This window comes from Chrysemys picta, chromosome 2 (genome assembly GCF_011386835.1).
Source record: "Chrysemys picta bellii isolate R12L10 chromosome 2, ASM1138683v2, whole genome shotgun sequence".
In the NCBI taxonomy this organism is placed as follows: domain Eukaryota; kingdom Metazoa; phylum Chordata; order Testudines; family Emydidae; genus Chrysemys; species Chrysemys picta.
This window is the reverse complement of record NC_088792.1, coordinates 150,814,569-150,826,995: the sequence shown is the minus strand read 5'-3', so window position 1 is coordinate 150,826,995 and position 12,427 is coordinate 150,814,569. Positions and strand designations below refer to the sequence as shown.

Below are 12,427 nucleotides of genomic sequence, written 5' to 3'. Positions count from 1 at the left end.
GGACAGGGGCTACCCTCCTTGTGCCCCCCTGACTGCAACAACTTCACAGCCCTAGGGTTCCCCTGATGGCTCAGGCAAGAGCAGGGGCTGGTGCCCTTGCTGCCTAAGACCTGGTGTTTAATTCCAGCCACCCAGGGCCATGTACAAGGGCAAGGTCTAAAGTGTGTGCCCAAGCCAGGCTCTCCATACTACATGACACATGTTTAAAGAGTACCTCTTAGCACCAAAAAGAACAGGAGTACTTGTGGCACCTTATCGACTAACAAATTTATTAGAGCATAAGCTTTTGTGGGCTACAGCCCACTTCTTCGGATGCATATAGAATGGACTCTTAGCACCATATTCAATACATAAAAGGACTTTTTCCCCATCGGGCAGCAAAACATCCTACCCCAGAAACCTGCAAATGCATACTTGATTTGTACCATAAATGCCATTCTTTGCTTAAGTGGGCACTATATGTCACAAGAGGTAAAAGCTCATGAGCCAAGTGTGTTCCTTGCAAAAGTGTTGTATTTTGTATCATACTCTCACAACAATCCCAGCTGTCCTGCACAGTAAACTCCAAACACCAACATCCTGCACAAAAATCATGAGGCCTGAGTTAGCTGCTTAACTCCTTCCATCCAATGATTGTAACATTTTAAAGAGGTGTGTGGGGAAACACCCCAATTTTACAGATGAGGAAAATGAGGCACATGCAAGTTAAGTATAAAGTCAAACAGCAAATCAGAAAGAGCCAGGAATAGAAACCACACCAGTGAGGAAGGGTACCAACCGCCTAATCAAACCACATTTTATTACAAGCTGCTGCACCCCAAAGGCAAGCAAGGGATAGCTAGCTAGAGTCATTTATAAAATGCACAAGAAGTTTATGAAGCACTTCAGGAGTTCATTAATACAGTTTATTAAGCTTAAACTTTACTTCCAATTTAAAACACACTTTCGCTGACTACAGCAAATAATACCTCCACGGATATGTGAATAACAAATACAAGAATTGATATTCCTAAGGAAGCTGCAGACTGTGTTGACTTACCTTCCACACCACTGGTCAATTCTTGCTCTCAGATAGTCTAAGTGTGAGGGGCTTTACTGCATAAGCCAGCCAGCAACTGAACAAGGAATGAAATCATGATGCCAAGGCACATGCAATCCTGTCCACCTGAAGCTCTTAGGTTAGGGAGAAGACTTGCTTTCTCTTATTCAAGGACTATGGCCCTGGAATGAACACACTTTAATTTAGAGCAGCTTTCAGTGTGCATCAGCAAAGTTATCCTAATCAAGAATTAATCATGCCAGATTCAGAATCCTGTTGCTGGTAGGACACATTGGCTATTAATTCACAGAGCAAACCCACCCTCAGGATTTGTCTTCACTGACACAAAGTTGCTTTTCTCATAGGATAACATGCATTACCTACTCTGCTGCAAAAAAAAAAACAAACCACACAAGGCATATCAGTTTTACTGCAAGGTAAACTCAGTGCCGTTAACCCCAGGTAGAAGTACAGTGCAGACCTCGCCTGGCCACCTCCCAGAAAACACAAGTGCCTTGGTCTCTACTTAGGATGTTGCAGTAAGAACTGGCCTGCATTTATCATCTTGCTGCAAAGAAATCCCCTTTTTAAGCAGTGAAGACAAAGCTTAAGTGACACTATCCTTTCCACGTTCTCACAGAACTAGGACCATGATGTTAGCCTCACTAAATGGGCACGAGCAACTTGCTTTGAACATCCTTGTCAATGTAGTGCTGGTAAAATGAGGTGCCAGGCTGAAAGCCCTGGAGATCAGTCTCCTCCGTTTCTCCACAGAGCAGGAACAGTTAATACAAGTCTCATGGACATAAATGACAACGTGTCTCCACACTGATCAGCTCTGCGGTGAGGAGGGAGTCTCTGCTTCCATCCTCGGCCTCTGTGAGACTGCCACATAGAGTGATAACCATGGTGGTCTGCAACAGTCACCTGTCTCATAAGTAGCGGATAAGGAGCAATGACCTTGCTGACATTCAATTTCAATCTGAACTGGATATGAACAACCAACCTTCAGGCTTCCTAGAGCCACCCAGTCCCTCACCTGTTACATTTAGGAGACTACTAAGGTTAAAAACATACGTTTAAAACAATGTAAAATGAAAATGATTATACTAGATTTTGTTCCTCTTGAAGAATGGAAACATTAGGCTATTAAGTAGAACTGGTCCTAAGTTTTCCAGCTGAAGGTTTTTCTTCGGCAAAATGCCAATTCATCAACATTGAAACATTCTGTAGAAACCTATCAATTTAGACAGCTCTTGTGATGGAAAACAGGCAACCAGAAATCAGACTTCATAGGGAGCTGGGCAGCAAGCCAAAGAATTCTGTGGGAAATCAATCAAGTGGGATTTTTTGAGTCTATCCTTCCCATTAAGCTTTTTTAATTTGATCTTTGGGATGAAAGTTCTCAAAAATTTGAGATTTTTTTCATGGGATGGAAAAGCTGATCTCTGGCCCGCTCTACTATTCAATTTCACTTTGGTTATCTTTCCAGGTATTGCCATGCTATGCTTTGGTTATAAACAAACCCATAAAAAGGGGAAGGCATTTGTTTAAAACACAATTCCCTTAGAGTTTAAACAATACACACGACGTTTCTCATGGAAACCACCTAGTCAGTTTGAGTCCATATTTATATTGGGTGTCCATTTAGAACTCGATACGTCATTTTAACATGGATGTCACAATATTTCAATACAGTAAAAAGGTGAGGGTTTGTTATGAAGGTGGTTAGGAAAAATAAAACTTAAACAGTCTCAATATTAAAATTAATGATTTCTTCCTTTGTGTTTCCTGACTGGCAATTGGCCAGCGATGGGCACCACAGCAAAGGAATTAGAATGAATAAAAGACTCATTCTCGAATAAAGCTTCTAGATTAAAAAAAGCCACAGAGTGGACTCCATATAGCGCACTATCAAGTTCTTCCACCAGATGAGCCCCTCACGTTAATTTGTATAGTGATTCCTTTTGGGTCTGCTGGATGTTTTCATTTTATACATTTCCCGTTGTATATAATGAGGATTTTGCACTGGAAAGTATGGTCCATTGTAATCATTATACTGTTTGTTATAAGGTAGGGGAACAGGGTAGTTGACAGGTCCCAAGTGGTAAGGCGGTGTTTGCTGGGCCAGGTTGGCTGTAGGGACACATTCCTTGAAATAATCAGATCTCCCATTGTCGTAAATCCCATGGAAATTCCTGACCGGGTACAAGGCTCTGAAAGAGAAAGGTCAAGGTCATTTACCTGGATGGCCGAGCTGTTCATGAGATCTCAACTCTTGAAGCTCCTAAGCCACATCAGAGATAAACTGCACTAGCGAGGCATCAATTCTACTTTGACAGGCTCTATTAATCATGTTAAGACTCTCAGTCTCTTAATACTTTGCATTTACATAGATCCTCAGAGGAAAAATGCTAAGATCTTTTACAAACATGAAGCTTTACAGTACCCTAAAGTGGTGGTCAAGTATTACTACTGCCTACCTCTTTTACGCTAGTCAAATGTCACGCAAGAAGTCTTCACAGAAGTATTCCCCTGCTTCCCACCCCATCCAGTTTGTCCTAACAGGAGGAATACCCCCTCCGCCCTCCCCCCCGCCATATTTTGGCCCAGAAGGAGTAATTAAATGTTATGAAACGTTCCCCTGGTCACTTTCGTTTGATTGTCAACCACACACTGGAAGGTTCAGTTCTGTATTATGTAACAGATTAACTCTTAAAGAGCATTCTTGTACTTTTATCTCCTTCAACTTACAAACATATCTGGTTGGCTTTTGTAACTCCCAAATCGTGAACTATGGAAGAATTAAATTCAGCCCAATAATCTATTAAGATTTAGGAAGCGAAAGTTCACCCACAGATCCATGAAGCAAGGACTAGAGAGGGTTACTTAAGAGGTGGGAGCTGCAGATGTAGTATCATCATATGACACTTGATGGGAGGAAGTGCAAATGCCTACATCCCAGGAGTAAAGAAGAAGCCATTTACCTTTGTTCTCTTTTTCTTCCCTTTCCTTGCCAAGAAGGGAAGAGCCTAAGAGCAGGAGAAGAAGAGTTACAGCCTTATTATGACAAAGGCAATTCTGCACAAGAGTCACTGAAGTCCGAATCATAGAGTAGGGCCCTTCTTTGTGCTAAAGTACCCTAGAGTACTAAAACTATTTCATTTATTATGCACCTCCCACAATGTATCTAGTGCAAAATTTAAATAATTGCCACAGAAGCAACCAGCTCGATAGGTCTTGTCCATACTATGGTTGAAACAGTCTTAGCAACTGAGTTTAAACTCACTTCCTAGACAAAGTGAGTTTTGGGACCAAGATTCGAACTTGAGTGCCTGGCTTGCAATCTTGTGCGCCTGTTTACTTTTGTCACTTTCAAAAATATACCTTTTCCCTTGATCCAATCTACTTTACCAGACCCGAGGTTAGAGATGAAAACTAAATACCAACCTGCCATCTGCCAGTGGGAGCTGTTGTGAATACGGATGATGTCCAACTACTTGGAAATCCAAATTTGGTGCCGTGCTGCTTTGTCCTTTGATTAAATCAAATGCTAGTCCATCTGCAGCATGGTTCCTTAAACAAAAATGTTCCATTAGCTCAGCCCGAATCTACAGAATCACTCAATGAAGTTGCAGGGAAGTTTTTATTCTCTTTACAGTCTCAGTGATAATTGCACCTCAAACCACTTTAAGAGGTGGGTGTGATTCCCATTTTAAAGATGGGGAAACTGAGGTACTGGGAGGCAGAGTGACTTGCCCAAGGTCACCAGCAGAATGTGAAACACAGCCCAGATCTCCTGGCTTCCCTATCCACTGATCCCTGCTTCTTCATCAGCTAACAGGAGTGAAAAAAGCTAAACTCGGTCCATTAAATAGCTGACATGACCTAACTATCCTTCATTCTAGCACCCAGACACAAACAGATATCGAAACAGTGACTTACATTCTGATGGGACCCTTCTGAAGGTCCTCAATATAGTTCTGCCTCTCTATAGAATGCCCTCGCGACCTGTTGAACACTACGAGGAGGGAAGAGTTAAGTTACAAAACACCATTATACATAGATATTTTACACTAGGCTACTCAGGACAGGGGGTAGATCATATGTTGGCAAAGCACTGAAGACACTCCATAGTAGCAATAATAAAGAACTCAGAATGATTTTAACCCTTTGGTTTTGACACTGAGCACACCCCAACTTATTACCAGTAATTCAGTTAGGCTCACATGAGCACAGGTTAAGCATATAGGTATCGGAAGGTTGGATATTAGGAAGATGTCCTTTAAGGTACAGAAGAGAGATGCAGATTGGAACGAAGGGATGCCATTTAAAACATCAAGGTGCAACTCCATTTCTACATAGTGTCCCTTTGATGACAGCTCATGGTTGCACGAATGACCCATTGGGCGGAGCAGGTCTTCTCTTGTTTATAAAGAAGAACCACCGAGCTACGAACACCAGAGTTATGAACTGATCAGTCAACCACACCCCTCATTTGGAACCAGAAGTACACAATCAGGCAGCAGCAAACACCCTCCCACCCCCCAAAATAGCAAATACAGTACAGTGTTAATCATAAACTACTAAAATAAAGGGAAAGTTTAAGAAAGATTTGACAAGGTAAGGAAACTGTGCTTGTTTCATTTAAATTAACATGGTTAAAAGCAGCATTTTTCTTCTGCATAGTAAAGTTTCAAAGCTGTATTAAGTCAATGTTCAGCTGTAAACTTTTGAAAGAACCACCATAACGTTTTGTTGAGAGTTATGAACATCCTCCATTCCCGAGGGATTCGTAACTCTGAGGTTCTACTGTAAGAGATGCAATGAGATGGTCTGGCAATGGAGTGGAACATTGCTCAATTTACTTTGCACTCCCACCCATAAGTCACCTGGGTTTCAAATCCAGGGATTCACTGACGTCAGTCTGGCTTAAGATGGATTCCAAGGGCACTGTAGCAAAAATCAATCCATCGTCACAATAAACCTCTTCCTCTTTGCCCACCCATTTTCTATTATCCATCCACTCTTTCAATCTTACATTTTCCTATAGCGCAAAACTGACCTTGCAAGTTCTCCCTCTGCGCTCTTCTCCTAGAGCCAACCTCCTAGCTCTCCTAGTGCCTAGAACCTTTTGAATGCAAGCTATTAGCCAGTGTTTCGCCCCATAAAAGAAACAGGAAAAACAGTGCTCTCCTTATACTTACACTCTATAGCGACGTTTGGTTCCATGCCTTCAACATCAATTAGGTACCTGAATAGAGCAACATAATACATGAGCTCTAATTATGGGAATAATGCTTAAGAATGAAAGACAAACCTTTCTCTCTCTGGATGCTTTTTTTTTATTATGTATTTACAGGCCATGATGGGCTATCAAAGTACTTACAGCTTTTACAGCAGAGGTAAATTTCTGATTGCCATACCAAGGCTCATTCACAAAAAACATACATGCCCTGAGAGCATCTGTACTTATCTGCCCAGAGAACTTCTAACCCTGGTCTGTTCATGAAATCCAAGATTTTATATGGTCACTGGGCCCTTGACCAGTGCACTTAACATTAGAGTCCAGGATTAGCTATAGGGAGGCAGACATTGGATAAATAATTTTCCCATCCCTTGTGCTACTAGAGAAATACCCATCTAGCACAGCTCAACTACAAGAGTTTAAGATATCTCACCTACAAACAAGGTAACCAGTTCTGTTTAAGCCATGCGTGCAGTGAACTCCAATGAGTTTATCTATGAGACAGGAAATTCAAGTTATGCTTTTTAATATAGTGCTCATTTTCAGGCAGGCAGTGGGCATCAGAAAGGAGAAGGAAGCAAATCTGATTACATTTGTTAGTCATTCACCGATTACGCCAACGTAAACAAATTAACATCTCTACAACAGTGCTTAAAGACAAGCTCACATTTATGGCTAATTATCACTGATTATTCAACTCTTGCTTATAAAAACCAGTCAGGTCACACAATTTAGTCACAAATCTTGTTTTAGGAGAAAACATGGGCACGTCGCACAAGGAACATAAAGACACTATGAAGAGCAGCCTTATGGCAGAGTTCTGATGAGTGTAAACCTGGGTTAATGCTTAACATAAGGCATATAACACAGTATCTGTAAGGAAGTGATATTGACACACATTAGAAATTAAATTAGAGCTGGGTAACTAACTGATTTTTCAGTTTGGTGGCAGTACAAAAAAAATGAACAAATTTTGGTTTACATTGAATTGAATTTGATATTTTAAAGATTTTTTTGGTGAACCTCAGACCTGCAACAGACTGTTTAACAGCCAGGATTCAAACCGGGGTGTCTCACACCCCAGGTGAGTGCCCTAGCACAGTGGTTAAAGGTTTAAGGGGGTAGAAGCTGCAGCTCCACCACCTCCTTTCTCCAACCATTTTACAAATGGACACAACTACTGGTGTGAAATTCACAAATAAGTCTGCGATTCTTTAATGGAGGTCACAGAAATCACAGATTCCAGGACTTTCCACAACCTCCGCAGAGGCTGGTGCGGCAGACTTCAGGGCCGCTCGAGCAGCTGGCCCAAGGGTCCACAAGACCAGCTGCACCAGCCGCTGCTTGAGAGGCAGCTGGCTCTGGGGACCACCTGAGCAGCGGCTGGTCTCACAAACCGCCCAAGCAGTGCCCCTGGGGAGTGCCCTGGAGCCAGCTGCACCAGCTGCTGTTTGGACAGCCCTGGGCAGCTGGCTCCAGGGAGCATCCGAGCAGCGGTCCTGGAGTACCCTGGGGACCACCTGAGCACCAGCAGTCTGGGAGGGCGGGGGGAGGAGAGGGGGTGCTGGAGCAGTAGCCCCAGGGGCACTCAGAGTCTGTTCGGAGAGCGGTCCCTGGGAGCAGTGGCTCGGGGGCAGTCAACCCCCAGCCCTGGAGCAGGCCCCCTTGGAGCAGTAGGGCCACAGAAGTAAAGATTTAGCCATGGATATTTTTGGTTAAAGTCATGGACAGGTCACAGAACATGAATTTTTATTTATTGCCCATGACCTGTCCGTGACTTTTACCAAAAATACCCATGACTAAATCTTAGCCTTATTCATGAAGTTATACGTGGACCGAAACTGCACTTTTTGTCAAATAAATTTGTCCAAAAATTTTATTAGTGCTAGATGAAACCTCACTGTGCTTGACTATACTAATAAGAACATAAGAATGGCCATACTGGGTTAGACCAAAGGTCCATCTAGCCCAGCATCCTGTCTACCGACAGTGGCCAATGCCAGGTGCCCCAGAGGGAATGAACAGAACAGGTAATCACTAAGTGATCCATCCTGTCGCCCATTCCCAGCTTCTGGCAAACAGAGGCTAGGGACACCATCCGGCCCATCCTGACTAATAGCCATTGATGGACCTATCCTCCATGAACTTATCTAGTTCTTTTTTGAACTCAGGGTTCACTTAACCATGAATCCAATGTTACTGCTACTGCCAAAGGCAACTGGCATTGTTGCCTTGACATCCTCTTGGATCTTCACATGCCAAGATGAGACGAAACCCATATGGGTTACCAAAGGCAGGGAACTAATTGTACACAAGATTATAAGAGAATTTCCCTAGCACACTGAAATCTACAAGAGATTATGTTCATTATAGCTCAAGACATTTTAATTACAATGGAGTTTTTAAGATAAAATAAGAATTAGAGGTAATCTATGCTCACCGTTATCTCTGTTCTCCCATAAAAACTCTTTCACAGCACATTTAAATTTAAAAATTGTTTCATTATCTGGTACTTCATGCCCAACTGTCAAGATCTTGGAGTAGCACAGTGTCTTTGGTAGCTCCTACAAAAAACAAAGGGGAATCCAACACATTTTTGTATGGACCATAAAACCAAACATTTCTATCATTAAAAGGGTCCACGTGCTTTATAGAAAGCAAATGCTTCTATAGTTTAAAAACTAAACCTGAAAGGGTGCCTGTGAGATTTTAGTCTGGTAAGTGAAATCCTCCGCAATAACTCAGGTAAGTTACAACAGCACCATATTATCAGATATATCATGCATCTCCCAGAAGTGCTGAAATACAATTATGTATAAATACATGGAGTGAAATTTGCCTGAAACAATTCTTACAGTGAACCAGAACTGATGCGAGGGCTCTAATAAAGCACACACCATAAAGAGTTCTGAACTAGAGTAGTTTTACACTAGACTATTATGGAGACTTTACAGCCCATATTTAGTAACAGTGATTCACAAGTGACTACCAAGATGCAAGATCTGATAGCACACTTAGACAACTGTGAGGTACCAACAAAAATATTTTTGACCAACACATTCCTTTGCTATTGTTTCTTATTTGTCCCAGGTTTCCTTCCCATCTGTCTTTTACAAACACAAAGTGCATGTAGCAGAAAGGCTAGAGGAGAATTTTAAACAACTGTTTCCAGGTAATTAATGCCATCAATAAATTAATTCAATTAAATTAATGCCATCAATAGTTTGAACTGGAATTCGGAAGCCTTTGTTTAGCGGTGCTGTGAGAGTGAAATGACAGAACATGGTAACACGTAGTCACTTACAGAGTCCACCATATCCAGAGAAATTTGAAGTCCACTTCATTCACTTGGGCATACTGAGGGGATTTTTAGGCCCTGATCCTGCTTTCAGATCCACACAGGCACAATCTTCCCCCCACCCCCATTACTACAGTATCTGAGTCTCACAATTTTCAATGGATTAATCCTCCCAATGCCTCTGTGAGATGGGAAACTGAGGCACAGAGAGGCTAACCGACATGTTCAACGTCCCACAGAAAAATCTGTGAGAGCAGAAGTATTGGGGCCTACGATAGTTGTTGCATCCTAACTTACCTCCGGTCCATAATAGCGCGTTGTGTATGTTAGATCAATGATCATGCCAAGTTCTTCTTTCTGTTCTCTAATTTTCTTAAGGAGGTCAAAAGGAGAAAATCTGTCTTTTGGGGCAAGTCTCCATTCAAAACTCTGGCGAGAAATATTAATATTTAATAGTTTATTGTGCACAATTGCAGCACCCTAAACAAGAATCTCAAGGCACTTTACAACAGCTTGGAGAGGGAGAGTTCCCATGCACTACTATGGTGGTCCCTAGAAAGACTTAAATCGCCCACCAACCCACAGCCCATTGGTGTACCCCCTAAACAGGTAGATGGTGTCAGAATCTAGGTACCAAACAGGAAGAGGCCTTGGCTATAAGCAGATGCATTAAATATTGAAGCGCATTGATACTGATCTATTGAGAGCATCTTCTCCCTGACATTAGTGCATCAGATTGCTCAGCTGTGTTCCAAGAATCCCAAACACTATAGTGATTGGAGCTCTCTACATGCAGACACATCTGGCAGTAATCTTAAGAGGATACACAAATGGCAGAGAAATGCATCTAAAGAGGTGGAGGTTCACCTTTGAACGTTGCTGCTGGTGCCAATCGTATGGCCATCTGTCAGTATTCACAAGCTTACCATCCTATGCATTTTTAAATACGCAAGCATGTTAAAGAAACAAACAAATGAAAATCTCAGCATAGCAACTGAGATATTAACACAAGGAGGCAACAAGGGGCATAAAAGCAGAATCATCTAGATATTTCTGATAAAGGAATAACAGCTACTACTTATTTCAGAGTAGCAGCCGTGTTAGTCTGTATCCGCAAAAAGAACAGGAGAACTTGTGGCACCTTAGAGACTAACAAATTTATTAGAGCATAAGCTTTCGTGGGCTACAGCCCACTTTTTCGGATGCATATGGAGTGGATTTGAAAAATCCCTGCTCTGAGATCACTAAGTCCATGTTTTCTGTTACAGTTAAAAACTGCAGATCCGAAACGACCCCATAAGAGGCCAAACTCAATCATCTTTCACTTACCTTTTTTAAAGGAACTTTGAAAGCGATGAACCTAGTACCCGGCATTCTTTGTCCAAGTGGCAGATAGTCTGTCCATCTAGAAGAGAGATGTGATGAGTAATGCCACAACTTCCCATAGGGGAATGTCTACACTGCGAAATTGTCAACAAAACTTTTTGTCTTTCACAGGTACTTAAAAAAGCCCCCCCCCCGCGAAAGACAAAAGTTTTGCTGACACAAGTGGCAGGATCAACGCGGTTTTGTCAGCAGGAGCACTCTCCTGCCGACAAAGCTAACACTGCTCGCAGGGCTGGAAGTATTTTGTCGGCAGTACTGACAAAGAGCGTTTACACACGCTGACTTTTCTAAAAGCTGTGTGGTGTAGACAAGGCCTTGCCTTTTACATTCTGTCTTCATTCCATGCCTCCCTCTTACTGGGCTTTATTTCCTTCCTGCTGGCAAAGCTTCGCATAGATGAATACAGATGTATTACCAAATCCCAATTTCTGTGTGTCAACTAATCCAGACCAGTTAGCGTCACTGATAGAGCCCTTTCAAAAATTATTTAGACCCAGCTATTGAAATTAGTGCTGTATATTGCAAAATCAGTTTATTGCCAAGGGAAAAAGCTAGATCAGGCCAAGTCACACTTATTTCAAACCCCCTTCCCCACAGTCTATTGGGCACATGTACAAGTAGTAAAATAGTCATCAGAAATGCAAATCACCACGGCTATGCTAGCCACAACTCCGGCAGCATTTTGCACTCAACGCAGTGTTACAGGTGATAGAGGTGAGAGTAAAACTTATTGGTGTCCTGATTTCATAGCAGTCTGCCAATGATTTCATACAATTCATAGAGACCCTCCCAAAGGAAACATATGGATAAAGGTTCCTTTACTATTGGGTCCAGCCCGCTACACGCAGCCCCAGGCACTAGCATGGGGGATGCACCTGAAGGGTCTCAGCCGCCGCCCCCCGCCCACAGCTAGGGCAGGATCCCAGAAGCTCAGTGGATTCGGGGAACCGGGGATTTCAAGTCCCTCATCTCCCCTGGAAAGCGAGGCGCCAAGTGGCCAGTAGCTGAAGGGGGAGGGGACAAGGGAGGGGACACCAAGAACTCCCTAGTGGGGGGTGGGGAGGGTTACTTTCAACGCGGCACCATTTCGAAAGAGGCGGGGGGAGGGGCTCCAGGTAACGCCCGCCCCCCCGCTCGCCCCCGGGGCCCGCAGGAGTCTCACGCCGGGGCAGAGGGGAAGGGCCCCAGCTGGGAGAGCTGGTCTCACCTGTCCGGCAGGCGGGTGTTGCCGTTCCCCGGCATAGCTCCGGCTCCGCCCCGGCTCCCCCAGCGAGGCCCCGAGCCCGCCCCGCCGCCCAGCGCCGCCCACCCGATACCCAGGCCGGGGCGCGCCGCCAGAGACGCTCCCAGCTCCCGGCCCCGCGGAACCCAGCCGGCGCTCGGCGCTTCCGGTTCCCACGACCTCACGCAGGGGATGTGACGCCGCCACGCGCAAGGCCGCCCCCGCCAGCGTGCA

At 43.7% G+C, this 12,427-nt stretch overlaps 1 protein-coding gene across 1 annotated transcript; it reads right to left on the bottom strand.

The window, feature by feature from the left end:
• Positions 1-766: 766 nt before the first annotated feature.
• On the bottom strand, positions 767-12,425 carry DUSP11 (dual specificity phosphatase 11). The gene is made up of 10 exons (XM_005286503.4): positions 12,179-12,425; positions 10,915-10,990; positions 9,883-10,014; positions 8,728-8,851; positions 6,721-6,781; positions 6,247-6,293; positions 4,985-5,060; positions 4,490-4,615; positions 4,027-4,071; positions 767-3,255 (listed from the first exon to the last, which is right to left on the bottom strand). Exons 1-10 carry the CDS (start codon positions 12,211-12,213, stop codon positions 2,985-2,987), a joined length of 993 nt encoding a protein of 330 aa, XP_005286560.2. The 5' UTR covers positions 12,214-12,425; the 3' UTR covers positions 767-2,984.
• Positions 12,426-12,427: the final 2 nt, after the last annotated feature.

What these genes read in the sequence shown, in the direction of transcription:
- DUSP11 (XM_005286503.4), bottom strand. Translation starts at nt 12,213, where the DNA reads ATGCCGGGGAACGGCAACACCCGCCTGCCGGACAG. An exon ending in AACACCCGCCTGCCGGACAG is followed by an intron (nt 10,991 to 12,178) that starts GTGAGACCAGCT and finishes TCTCTCTTCTAG; the next exon opens with ATGGACAGACTATCTGCCAC. An exon ending in ATGGGAGAACAGAGATAACG is followed by an intron (nt 6,782 to 8,727) that starts GTGAGCATAGAT and finishes CCTGTCTCATAG; the next exon opens with ATAAACTCATTGGAGTTCAC.